At 39.4% G+C, this 14,566-nt stretch overlaps 1 protein-coding gene across 1 annotated transcript; it reads left to right on the top strand.

Moving 5' to 3' along the window:
* Positions 1-9,443: 9,443 nt before the first annotated feature.
* LOC117342917 lies at positions 9,444-14,190 on the top strand. Its single transcript, XM_033905215.1, has 6 exons — positions 9,444-9,654; positions 10,073-10,220; positions 11,237-11,723; positions 12,374-12,492; positions 12,882-13,025; positions 13,219-14,190. Exons 1-6 carry the CDS (start codon positions 9,535-9,537, stop codon positions 13,473-13,475), a joined length of 1,275 nt encoding a protein of 424 aa, XP_033761106.1. The 5' UTR covers positions 9,444-9,534; the 3' UTR covers positions 13,476-14,190.
* Positions 14,191-14,566: the final 376 nt, after the last annotated feature.

The following is a 14,566-nucleotide window of genomic DNA, read 5'->3' as shown; positions in this document are numbered from 1 at the left end:
GTGTGTGTGTGTGTGGGGGGGGGGGGGGGGGGGGGGCGGAGGGGGTACAGTTGGTACATCCTCCATTCCTCCTGACTGGACTCCTCCGTACTTCTGATACTTCTGACCGCTAGACGTCTCTCTCTGAAAATCTTCTATCCTTTTTCTCAAAAAGCATGGTACGACAAGATAGTATCATCTGTCTATCATGACCTGATGACAGGCCCCGTGGTTTTGATTGTCCGGAGACACTATCATGACCTGATGACAGGCCCCGTGGTTTTAATTGTCCGGAGACACTATCGTGACCTGATGACAGGCCCCGTGGTTTTGATTGTCCGGAGACACTATCATGACCTGATGACAGGCCCCGTGGTTTTGATTGTCCGGAGACACTATCATGACCTGATGACAGGCCCCGTGGTTTTGATTGTCCGGAGACACTATCATGACCTGATGACAGGCCCCGTGGTTTTGATTGTCCGGAGACACTATCATGACCTGATGACAGGCCCCGTGGTTTTAATTGTCCGGAGACACTATCATGACCTGATGACAGGCCCCGTGGTTTTGATTGTCCGGAGACACTATCATGACCTGATGACAGGCCCCGTGGTTTTGATTGTCCGGAGACACTATCATGACCTGATGACAGGCCCCGTGGTTTTAATTGTCCGGAGACACTATCATGACCTGATGACAGGCCCCGTGGTTTAATTGTCCGGAGACACTATCATGACCTGATGACAGGCCCCGTGGTTTAATTGTCCGGAGACACTATCATGACCTGATGACAGGCCCCGTGGTTTAATTGTCCGGAGACACTATCATGACCTGATGACAGGCCCCGTGGTTTGGATTGTCCGGAGACACTATCATGACCTGATGACAGGCCCCGTGGTTTAATTGTCCGGAGACACTATCGTGACCTGATGACAGGCCCCGTGGTTTTGATTGTCCGGAGACACTATCATGACCTGATGACAGGCCCCGTGGTTTTGATTGTCCGGAGACACTATCATGACCTAATGACAGGCCCCGTGGTTTGGATTGTCCGGAGACACTATCATGACCTGATGACAGGCCCCGTGGTTTAATTGTCCGGAGACACTATCATGACCTAATGACAGGCCCCGTGGTTTTGATTGTCCGGAGACACTATCATGACCTAATGACAGGCCCCGTGGTTTGGATTGTCCGGAGACACTATCATGACCTGATGACAGGCCCCGTGGTTTAATTGTCCGGAGACACTATCATGACCTAATGACAGGCCCCGTGGTTTTAATTGTCCGGAGACACTATCATGACCTGATGACAGGCCCCGTGGTTTTAATTGTCCGGAGACACTATCATGACCTGATGACAGGCCCCGTGGTTTTAATTGTCCGGGGACACTATCATGACCTGATGACAGGCCCCGTGGTTTGGATTGTCCGGGGACACTATCATGACCTGATGACAGGCCCCGTGGTTTGGATTGTCCGGAGACACTATCATGACCTGATGACAGGCCCCGTGGTTTTAATTGTCCGGAGACACTATCATGACCTGATGACAGGCCCCGTGGTTTTAATTGTCCGGGGACACTATCATGTGCACCAACGGGTTCTCCTTCTCCTCCTGCTCCTGAACCATCTGTTTTCTCCTGCTTTTTGAATCATGAAACATTGTTTGTTTTTATTATTTTCTCTGTCAACTACATGTATCCAGTAACTTACTGTCCCGTGTGCCCGATAATCTTGTGCTACTTAATCCTACCGAGATATCTATTGAGATCTTACACGTAGTTCTAATCTGTTCGAAGACCGTCAGTCAAACAATGTGAGATAACACACATGTAACGTTGATTTTACCGAGCGATAACAATTTCCTATTCCGGAACGTGAACATGCAGGTTTCTAACACAAAATTATTTCTAAAACCAAACAACGCAATAATAACTTATAAGTCAATTAATCAAGTCCATGACTCGTTACAAAGGACATAACCGTATTATACACCAAAAACTCAACACGGAAAGAACAACTCAATCTACAAATCAGCATAGACAAAATGTGTCAATGGACAGAAAATTGGTTGATGAAGCTGAACGTTGAAAAATGTAAACACCTGGAGTTAGGATCTAAGCAAAGGACAACAAATTATACCTCACCCAACTCAATAACACCTTCAACATAGAAAAACAACAAGTGAGAAAGATCTAGGCGTCGTAATAGACGAGAATCTAAACTTTTTCGGTTCATGTCCAAAAAACAGTGAAAAAAAAACAATCAAATAGTTGGGATCATCTGTAGAAGTTTTACTTATATGAGCAAAGACATGTTCATCCAATTATATAAATCTTTGGTAAGACCCCATCTGGAATATGCTTCTGTCATCTGGTCACCTATGTACATCAAGGACAAAAGGGCAATTGAGAACATCCAACGCAGATCTACCAAACGAGTGCCATCCCTAAAAGATAAACCATACCAGGAAAGACTAAGATTACTAGGACTACCAACCCTTCAATATCGAAGGGAAAGAGCGGACATGCTGCAGGTCTATAAAATTCTCAACAACATGGAAAACTTGGAGAAGGATAAACTCTTCACACTGTGCGAATATGGCGCTACTCGTGGCCACTCAAAGAAGTTATTTAAAAAACCATGTAAAAAGCAGAAAACCCAAAACTACTTCAGCAACAGAGTGGTGTTAAAGTGGAACTCGCTACCAGAATGTGTGGTTTCAGCCCCGTCAGTAAATAGCTTTAAGGACAGGTTAAACAAGCACTGGCGTAATCACTCCCTGAAATTTGAACCCTCGTTCAACTAACCTGGAACACAAAGATCAGAAATAACACAATAAGTACATGTAGAATGTGCGAGTTCCAATCCAGCTCCACTGGGTAACTACGTCATAAGTATCCTACAAACTGTGTATACAATATAACCATAGTAGAACTATTGGACTATCAGTTAACCGATAAATGTATATATATAGTAGTAACGTCTACCTTTCTCAGTAAGACATACCTCAGTTTTTTGTGACCAACTTCGATAATATACTCTGAGTATACATTATGTATTTTAGAACTTTAAGTGTACATATAAGTTTGTGAATATTAAGTGTGTGTGCAACCGCAACGAAGTCGCGAAAGACTCATTAGCTGTGGGAAAACGTCAAGATGCATCAAAGAAGTCAAATAAGACTTATATCGATGTCTTCCAGTGATTCAGTGATTCAGTGTTGATAATTAATTGCATTAACAGGTTTGCGGTTGTATAAAGGCTAGTGACAAATCAAGTAAATTTAGTAATTTGTATTCAGTTTCAGCCTAAAATGTTTAACTTTTCTCAAAAAGCATGGTACGACAAGATAGTATCATCTGTCTATCATGACCTGATGACAGGCCCCGTGGTTTTAATTGTCCGGAGACACTATCATGACCTGATGACAGGCCCCGTGGTTTTAATTGTCCGGAGACACTATCATGACTTGATGACAGGCCCCGTGGTTTGATTGTCCGGGGACACTATCATGACCTGATGACAGGCCCCGTGGTTTGGATTGTCCGGGGACACTATCATGACCTGATGACAGGCCCCGTGGTTGAATTGTCCGGGGACACTATCATGACCTGATGACAGGCCCCGTGGTTTTAATTGTCCGGAGACACTGTCATGACCTGATGACAGGCCCCGTGGTTTAATTGTCCGGGGACACTATCATGACCTGATGACAGGCCCCGTGGTTTGGTTGTCCGGGGACACTATCATGACCTGATGACAGGCCCCGTGGTTTGGATTGTCCGGGGACACTATCATGACCTGATGACAGGCCCCGTGGTTGAATTGTCCGGAGACACTATCATGACCTGATGACAGGCCCCGTGGTTTGGTTGTCCGGGGACACTATCATGACCTGATGACAGGCCCCGTGGTTTGGTTGTCCGGAGACACTATCATGACCTGATGACAGGCCCCGTGGTTTGGATTGTCCGGGGACACTATCATGACCTGATGACAGGCCCCGTGGTTTTAATTGTCCGGAGACACTATCATGACCTGATGACAGGCCCCGTGGTTTTAATTGTCCGGAGACACTATCATGACCTGATGACAGGCCCTGTGGTTTGATTTTCCGGAGACACTATCATGTGTACCAACGGGTTCTCCTTCTCCCCTGCTCCTGAACCATCTGTTTTCTCCTGCTTTTTGAATCATGAAACATTGTTTGTTTTTATTATTTTCTCTGTCAACTACATGTATCCAGTAACTTACTGTCCCGTGTGCCCGATAATCTTGTGCTACTTAATCCTACCGAGATATCTATTGAGATCCTACACGTAGTTCTAATCTGTTCGAAGACCGTCAGTCAAACAATGTGAGATAACACACATGTAACGTGGATTTTACCGAGCGATAACAATTCCCTATTCCGGAACGTGAACATGCAGGTTTCTAACACAAAATTATTTCTAAAACCAAACAACCGCAATAATAATTTATAAGTCAATTAATTAAGTCCATGACTCGTTACAAAGGACATAACCGTTTTGATCATTAATTGCATTAACAAGTTTGCGGTTGTATAAAGGCTAGTGACAAATCAAGTAAATTTAGTAATTTGTATTCAGTTTCAGCCTAAAATGTTATCAACATGATGTTCAAAATTTCATTACTTAATGTTTATACAAGTTTCAAAATATCAAATATATCGATTCACATTCATTCTTGCTTAAATATGGCAATTTCAATTTGCTATGAAGAAGAACGGTTTATGGTGTCAGAATGTAGAAATTGGAGGAAAATATATCACAGGCGTCTGCTTCTGGTTAGTATTGAAAGAAAATAATATCAGACCCTACTCATACTATATCAATATATTATGAGTAGGGTCTATTTTTTTTTTCTATTAATACTAACCAGAAGCAAACGCCTGTGATTATACTTAGGTATCCAATTTACATGATATGCTCTGTTCTGTTGATTACATACTCCTAATATACACGGTATGAGTTGGGGAACCATGTATAAGATAACATTAAATATGTTGGCGCCTATACGTTATTTGTTTAGGTTGCGATATATGCAATTGAGTTATTATCACAAATAACGTATCTGATTATTATCATTAAATTCCGGTATTTCGATATCACTGTCCACATATACAATCTAGATTAAGTGATGGATTGATCAATTAACAAGGAAATAATGGAAATAGCTTACGTAGAGTACAAATATCTGACTATTTCTATGTTGAATGCAGATGTCTGTAATTTGATTATAAAGACGTGTATATATCTAATTTAAATACAAACATCTGAATTAAATGTTCCTTTATAGTTAATAGTTTACTCTTTACTATCCAGGATAAACATCAGGCGACCGCCGAGCAGATGATTCATGGATGATCTAACCATCACTGTAATAATTCATCTCCAAGGTGGATCCCGACAGCACCGGATGATACTGTATCCTGGGCTAAAATGAAGTTTAAACTAGCTAAACCCTCTGAGCCCCACTCGATTTGCACTCTTCTCCTTCTAGAATATATCTTCCGGTCACTCGATTTGAAGCTCTTCTGCTTCTGGAAGATCTTCTACCTCTTCCGTCTCGAAGCTGGAAGAGTTATCTTCCAAGATGGCGGCGACCATGTTTTAAGTGTGCGAGTGATGAGTTTCACTAGAGAAGGATATATGACACATACATGCATGTGTTTGTATCATAGTGTTTGAGAAAATTTAAAACTTGTTTATTTTGGGTTATATTCTCTCGGTTTACTCGATTTACATCCAACGGAATGAGATCTTAGAAGGCTTCTTTTCTGAGAAGAGTGCAAATCGAGTGGGGCTCCGATGGCACATCCTGAAAAAGGGTCGTGTGACAAGACAATTCAATCTTCTTATCCAAGGGAGAAGAGATTCCATCTATCATGGACAACCTAATAATGTGCCTGGGGAAATAGTTTGACGACAGCTCGAAGGACAACAACAACTGTGAAAAGCTGGAGAAGCAGGTTTCCAAAGGATTGAGGAACATCGACAAGACTGGGAAAGCTCATGGCATGGATATTCGAACATGGTTTATATCCGCAACTTTCCTGTCCTCTGATGTTGTATAAGATTACTCTGACGACTATAGAGTGAATCGACAGAAAGATCAACAAACATCTTGAGAAGATGGCTTGGGGTTCCCCAATACTTCTTGTCAACTGAACTATACAGTTGGACATCGAATCTGCAACCGAATCTGCAACTCCAATTATCATCAGTGATGGAAGAGTTCAAGACAAGGAAGGCAAGGCTGATTATGACGTTGAAAGATTCCAGGGATGGGAAAGTCAGGCAAGCAGGAGCGGAGGTGAAGACTGGAAGGAAGTTGTCAGCCAACAAGGCAGATGCAGAGGTAGAAAGACTCAGACACAAGGACATTTTGGGGACAGTGTGTATTGAAAGGCGAGGATTAGGCAGAGGGCAATCGCTGAGATGGAGGGATGCTAATGCAGCAGGGTAAGGGTTAGGGTCATGAGACGACCTTTTACGGGGTATCATTAGATCTTGTATTTCAGTGTATGGTAAAGTATCGCAGAGGAGTGGCAATTACAAGTCTAATTTTAATTAGATTGGCAAGGAAGGTGAACGAAGTGGAGATGGGGTGTCAAGTCGCTTAGACTAGATGGGACAGCTAAATCCATATCTAAATCCACATGGACGAGATCTGGAGATACACAGCATGGCAGGTACAGCTCACTCACATGGCTGTTTATGATGTGCTCCTAACACAGAAAAACCTTCACAGATGAGGATTGGTGGAAGACTCATTAATGTGGAAATTCAGGAAGCATGGGGCACATCATCTCCTCCTGTGAGGTGGTGTTGTCACAAGTCCGATACACGTGGAGACATGACCAGGTGTTAGGATAACTTGCTCACATGCATGAGAAGGAAAGGAAGAAGGGGCGTGGGGCACAGAAGGGACACAATTCATGCGTTTCCTCAGAGAGGGACAGACACCATTAGGAATAGCAAGGAACACCAACGAAGGGATTCTTGGAGGTTCAGAAGACTGGGAGGTGCAAGTCGATCTTCGCGGAAGGAAACTGGTTTTCCCGAAGGTTGTGGAGACAACACTGCGAACAGACATATTGTTGTTATCATCAAGCAAGAAAACAACTGATGATGCTGGAACTGACTGTGTCATGGGAGACAAGGTGTGAATCAGCACTTGGATGAGAGAAGAGCAAGTATGCAGAGCTGACAGAGGAGTATGGCAGAAAAGGCTAGCAGGCATGGAGCTTTCCTGCGGAAGTAGGCTGCAGAGGATTCCAGCCCAATCATGCTTTATGATGTTCGCATCCCTTGGAATCACAGAAAGGTTAGTCAGAGAGTTGGGGCAGGAGCGAGTATCACGATGTCTGAGGATGCGGCGTGGAGAAGGTAGCTGGAAGACAACCGTCAGAGAGTAAGGACTGATCATCCTTGCAGATCCACCATCCGGAGAGTTCCAGAACAAGGATTGGAACCCTCGACGATGGATGGACATGGCTGATGACGACGGCGGTTCAGCAGCGACATCAACAGCTGTATCAAGGCGCTTTGTTTTATAATAAATACACAATACAAGTCTTACCAGGGGGCATCACTAGAAGCTAATAGGGGTCATCACATCAATATTATATCTCAGTATTTTGATATAATGTTCCCTGATAAAGAATTGCATCCGTCATCTTGACTTATTCTATTTGCAATTATATACTTACAAGTACTTATCTTGATATAAATACATGTATCTCAATTTTCAAGTTATAACATAACTATTACTATAGCTCACTCATCTATACTCTGTACGTATATCTATCTTATCGAAGTATTGAAAAAATAAAGCTGCTTAATTTTTATATCATTAAGTAACGTAATGCATATTGAATTTGTTTTAGCAGTATTATACTTAACTTTGGTATTTAAATGTTTTGCTCATTTACATTCACATTCTGATAGCTAACTAACATAACATATCTGACTTTGCAGACGAAATCTTGTATTTTTTGATTCAGTCTTACAACCTCAAAGTAGTCACATTGAGATATGTAGTAGTGTTTCTGTTTGGGCGTGTTGAATTTTAGTTTTTTTTTCTTCTTATTTCTTTTTACGATTTTTGGAGATGGGGTAAATTGTTTTGTTTTCTATTGTGTCAGTTATCTTCAAATATTTACATTTACACTGCAGCCCCACTATATAACTTTACCAAGCTCACTTTGAAGTTATGAGTCCATAACTTCCAAATCTTTATTATGACGTCATTAATATAGTGACGTCATAATTGTCACGTCGGCGATAACGAAAGATGGCTGTTGAAAAGGCTGTTCCGTCTTTGACGATAATAATTTGTTCATTCATCGTCGGAGCAAAATTCCTGGATATAGTCTTTAAAAATCGTTGTAAAATGTAAATATAAGCATTGAACTGCTTTCAGTTGGAAGTTATGGGCTGATGAATGCCAACTGGACAAAGACACATTCAAAATGAAGCGCGCTTCATTTTGAATGTGCCTTTGTCCAGTTGGCATTCATCAGCCCATAACTTCCAACTTAAAGCAGTTCAATGCTTAATTATTTCAAATAGATTAGATAAACCCTTTCCAATATAGATAAGTACGACAAACGATATTAGAACATATTCAGAGCATTCACTTCATTATGTCATAAGACAGCCAATACGAGATTCAACCATTGTGTGTAAATTAAACATAAAATTGATAAACATGAATTAAAGACTAGATGCTAGGAACTCGCGCAAGTCTAAGAGTGAGACTCCCTATTTATCACTATTTTTTTTCGACATAGCCGTATAATTTTCTTTTGACCCCGGATATAGTTCGTTAATTTATTTCACCATCAGTTTTACATTATAACCACCAGCATTAAAACTATGCCGTTTATCTTTTTTTAAAGATATTTCTTGTTTGTTGATTTAAAAAAAAACAACGTAAATAGCACATCCGAAACAACAGTCTTCAATAATACATATTACATAGCTCTATTGCATGTGTGGAAGATATAGATGATTATATATAATAGACTTGAATGTACATTCTAAAAAGGTATGCCAGACGCAGTTACAAAAACTATTTCCTCATCTTTTGATGATTAGGAGACATACTAAGCTCTTCATGTTTTAAAATATTGTTTCCGTATTAACAAACACACCTAAACAAATCAAAGACAATGGGAAATCAGTAATACACACACACAGACAATGATAATCTAGTCAAGTCACCTTGAAATAAGTCAAGTTATATACACACATACATGCACAGCATTGTGTGCAATACAAGTGCATAATGTATTGGTTTGCTTGTATCAAATTACAAAAGTCGCCAGCGACGTAAAAGTTCAACACAGACATGCTATCAAGATTCATGTACATGTGATATAGCACAGGCTGTTATATCAGGGAAGAACACAAATCTAGTACTGTAGTATTGTGTCTACGTCATTCAGTATAAACTTACAGCAAACTACAGGAATAAGGCACAGGTTTGGTATTACACAAGGGACTTTGGAGACGACATGGCGTTTGTGTACGACCTGTGTGTCGTAGGGGCAGGAATGACAGGCGCCGCGGCTGCTCGCGAGGCCTCGATAATCGATAATTACAAGGTGTGCCTTGTTGGACCAGCTGAACCTAAGGTAAAGGGTCTGGACTTTCGAAATCTCTATTGCGAAATCGCATTGTTACACATGTAATGTATGTGTAAACCAATATTGATTTGTTTGAATATGCTACTTATTGCTTTGTTACTTTTTATCAATAACGATCGATTAGGGTACATGAAACCAATCACACGCGTGTTTACATTACCTATGTGTACACGTTAACATGCAGTGGCGATCACAATGCGTGGGCTTTCTTTATGTGTACTGACCTAGCATTTAGGACATACAGTAAATATATAGTACACTACAGGTATGGAAGCCCTTACAAAACAGACAATCGTCTACTATATCACGGGAGCATTTAATTTGATCAATGATTGTGTACATTTTTTTTTCATTTCAGTCATTATAAGGGGAAGATATAATTCATGATGCATTTAAAATAATACAGGTACGAAAAGTTAACACGGGTAAGGAAGTTTTCGGCGCACACTATGATGAAGCTAGGATTGCATCATCGACGTCATCCAAGGTTCCAGTTTGGGGTATACTGGCAGAGAGGTCCATTCGTAGATACAGTGAGCTGGAACATCTGTCGGGTAGGTGTAATCATAAGATAAATCCCGTCAGCGTGTCTCATTGTGACCACCTTAGTTTTCATGTTGAGATTATGTCATGGAGTTGACCTAGATTATAAGTCGAGCATATCGGGTGTCATCGACGAAGCAGAAGACGCATGCCATTCCGGAGCACATGACCTAATTCTCCCTGCACTTTGTATGGTAGGGTTAGAATTACAGCTTCATCATTTCGGCTGTATTCACTATTGTTTTCGTTCAAAAAAAGTGTTTAAGCGATTACAAAAAGTGTCATGAAATAAAATACATTACAAGACTTTCTGGTTAATCTTACCTGCATTTTGTTTTATTTCGGGTATTTATTTCATATACATATTTCATTTGCTTAATGACATAACCTTCACTAGTACATGTATTAACTTTGCATTTGTACAACTTAATAAAAACAATCAATAGTATTAACTGTCCGTATTGAAACACCAGGCAGCGTTGAGTTAAGAATCTATTCCCGTTTTGGAAATTTACAGGGTTTAATTGTCACGGGATAGTTGACACCCTGCAATGCAAAAAAAAAAAAAATCTTTCTTTTTTTCCAAAAATGTTATCTTCATTTCACTATTTACCGACAGGGTTTTTTTTATAGCGATACCGCTTTCTCATAATAAATCTTTGGTGCACAACTGTCGCCTCTTTTGTCCTTTCATTACTTTTTTTCTTCTAAATCATATACCACAAACAATTACAACGGTGCGATACCATAAAAATATGGGGCAGAGTTATTTTCTGATTGCAACCGAATGATGAATCTGCCAGACAATTATTTGCGAGTACCACTTTAGCTGTGGGCTTGCAATGGGAATGGTGTTCTCACGAAAAACCATACTAACAATGTTATAATCTTATTATAATTTTCTGTTCGTTAACTTGAATAGCTACCTTCGGTTTATTTGAACGTGTTATAAACATTTGATGATTTGACTATAGAGAATAAAAATCTCCTTCCTTACTGTACTCATTATGTATTTACTAAAATCCAGGTGTGCATTTCTACGACAGTGTAGGATCACTAACCGTCGGAACGAGGAACTCTGAGTATCTTAACAAAGTAGAAAAACAAGCCAATAGCCAAGGATATGCACATAGCATGGACATATTGGACAGTCAACAGTTAAGGCGCAAATATCCATTCTTCAATTTTTCATCAGAAGATCAAGGCATTGCTGAGGAAAATACTGCAGGTATTATAAACCCGAGAAAAATGGTAATGGCACAAATAAGTGTGGCTTCAAAAAACGGATGTGACGTAATACGTGAGACAGTGACTGGGATAGTTCGACAACCAGACGGAAACAGTCGAGTTGTCACGGAAAATGGGAGATTAATAATGACTAGAAAAGTGCTGTTGGCGACAAATGTTTTTACAGAGATACATAATCTCCTCGGTGATATCAGACCGCTTTACGTACCCATGCCACAGACTGTTACTCTGGCCGAGATTTCGCCCCAAGATGCAACACGTTTACGGTAAAATGCTATTTATATTTGACGTCACGTATTAATCGTGTATTTTAATCTCAAAATGGCTACGAGGATCGAAGATTCATTACATTGCTGAGATATCAATAATTTACTGTGAAAATGTACTTACATAATGTAAACGTACATGTTTTTGTGCACTTTCATTTAGGCGCATTTATACCTATCTTTAACAGATTGGTATTATGATGAATCAGAACCCCCACAATAAATGCAATATAATATAATATAACTATTCTTAGATAAGCGCAATCATATTTCAGCGGTATTATTTATAAGACATATCAGATCATATGTAATTTGTGGTCACGAACCAATACATGCCTACGGAGACAATGGCACTGAAGCACTTGCCGTAGAACGCCGTTCAACTTCTGCTGGTTCATTCAATTGTCTTAAGCAACTTCATACTTTATATTAAATTGAGTCCTTTTTGTCAATCTAGACTTGATGATGGCATAAATATTTGGATTTTGGAGCTTGATTATGGTAACCGATAACATTTGATGCTGAAATCCTGGGTATTTGGACCAATCACTTACCTGGAAGTTACTTTGTCGTACAACCTTAACATTGTATGGGTACATACGTATACTATTGATGTATCCGTCCTGGTAATTGATAACGTGATGTTTTAGGAACATGCCATCTTTGAAGTACAGAGGATATGGAGAGCCGTCTTGGCCGTCCGATTACCTCAGGAACAACAATGATCAAATCGATTTCTACATGCTTCCTCCTGTCAGGTACCCTGATGGTAAGACAGACGAAACCCTTTATCAACTGCAATTTGACTATTGATGAATTACCTGTTACATATTGTAAAAGAAACATATTTACATTATCTTGTTAGCACATTGTGTCAATGGGAAAATGCGGAGCAAATGTATTTTTTTTTTGTATATGGCGTCTTTATGATGTTTTCCACAGTGAAAAGACTATGTTATTTGTTTAGTATATGAGTCTATTTGTATGCTGAACGGCCATATAATACCTTAATACTGCTATACATGAATAAGAAACCTCATCATTAGCTCAATCGTGAGCATACTTTCAAACGTCATTAACACAGGTTTCAGTATTGTCAGTTGTCCTGATTATCATGTAATAGTAATACAGATATTCACTACTTCTCTTGATTTCTAGGTAAATACTATATCAAGCTAGGTCACAGCGATGATATTTTGAAAGGTCCTTTACAAGTGTCTGAAATGCAGAAATGGTACTGCGGAGAAGGGGACAAGGCTTTGGAAGAACAAATGTTTCGACTTCTACAAAGATTATTACCTGGTAAAACATTAACTTAATGACATAAATTGTCAGTGTTTAACTCACCTTTAAGAACTACATTTTATTCATGTTTATCATTATTAATGTATTTTAATATAGATAAGTAAACAACATATTGATCAATCAAGTATCACTTTTTGCTTTGTTCTTCTGTGTGGTCTTGTTATATCTTGTCTGGTTTCTTTCTGTCCAGGGGTAACGTTCCTCAGCCACCATGGCGATGCTTGCATTACTATGGTGACGCCTAACTCACAACCATACGTTGATCTTGTCACTCCAACGGTTGGCGTTGTCATGGGTGACAATGGATGGGCGGCGAAATCAAGCGACGAGATCGGACGTATTGCTGCTAGGATGATAGTACAATCAGACTGGTCGTATGACCTTCCAAAACATATGTTTAAGTTGTATACTAATGTGACAGGCCCACCACCTGCTTCAAAACTGTGATTACAACACGTATCTAAGTATCGTATAGCTCTTTAAATGTCTCGAATTCATTTGAAATTCTAATTGAATTATATAACTAGGTGACTATACTATTCACTGCAACCTGCTTTTATTAATGTTATGCACTTGCATGCAGCCGTAGTGGATTAAAGACCACAGGGGAAAAGAACTATGCTTCTGTGTAAATATATTTTGATTTGAGGCGGTTATAGATGTTTAATGTATCAGTTTTATTTATGTTTATAGATACCTTGAGACTAGGTGGTCATGACATGACATGAAATTAAGGTCAGAGACCATGTCGAGTTATGAGGGAGTAAAGTGGAGGTTCAATTTCCACTATTGGCCCTATTTTGACGAAACTCAGTAATAAATCCTCATAATTATGATGCATTGATGTGTTGAAAATTTAATTAAACCAATTTGAAAAAAAATAACCCATAGTCAAAACGTAGATCACAGTGAGCCAATTTTATGAATACCAATTATTTCAAATATATAATTTATTTTGTGCCTTGGTACACATAGGAACAATGTATATATTATTCCATGTTCTAATTATGTTTCCCCATCGAACGAATGGAGATATGATGTATAAGTAGTGGTTCTTCTCATTCTGTTTCTTTATCAGTTTCTGGATCTTTAGATATTATAGTGATGTTTGTCCAGGCCATAACTTCCAAATCGTTGAAGGTATATTGACAAAACTTGTATCATGCTTGCAAGCCGATGGGCTTTTAGGACATTTGTGACCTTGTCATCAAGGTCAAATGTCAAATGAGTGCTATTTTGTCATTAATGATTTAAACTATTCTAAAACTTTTAAAATAAAGTGATGAAACTTAACTAAGCTAAGCCTTCATTTATATTTGCGTTCATGTTTGACAAAATGTCTGTTTCGATGAGGCAACTAAGTCTAAATTTAGACCTACCTTAACAACAAACGGAAAGCCTATGCATTGGCATATTCAGAAAATAAACAAAAAGCAAAAACAGGAAGGAACGAAAACAAAATGTTTATTATTTAAAAATGGATTTGAATGAATAAATTTATTCAACACAATGAATCATACCTTATTGATTAAACTATA

Source organism: Pecten maximus, chromosome 14, assembly GCF_902652985.1.
Source record: "Pecten maximus chromosome 14, xPecMax1.1, whole genome shotgun sequence".
Taxonomy (NCBI): domain Eukaryota; kingdom Metazoa; phylum Mollusca; class Bivalvia; order Pectinida; family Pectinidae; genus Pecten; species Pecten maximus.
This window is presented reverse-complemented; position numbering and strand designations above follow the sequence as displayed.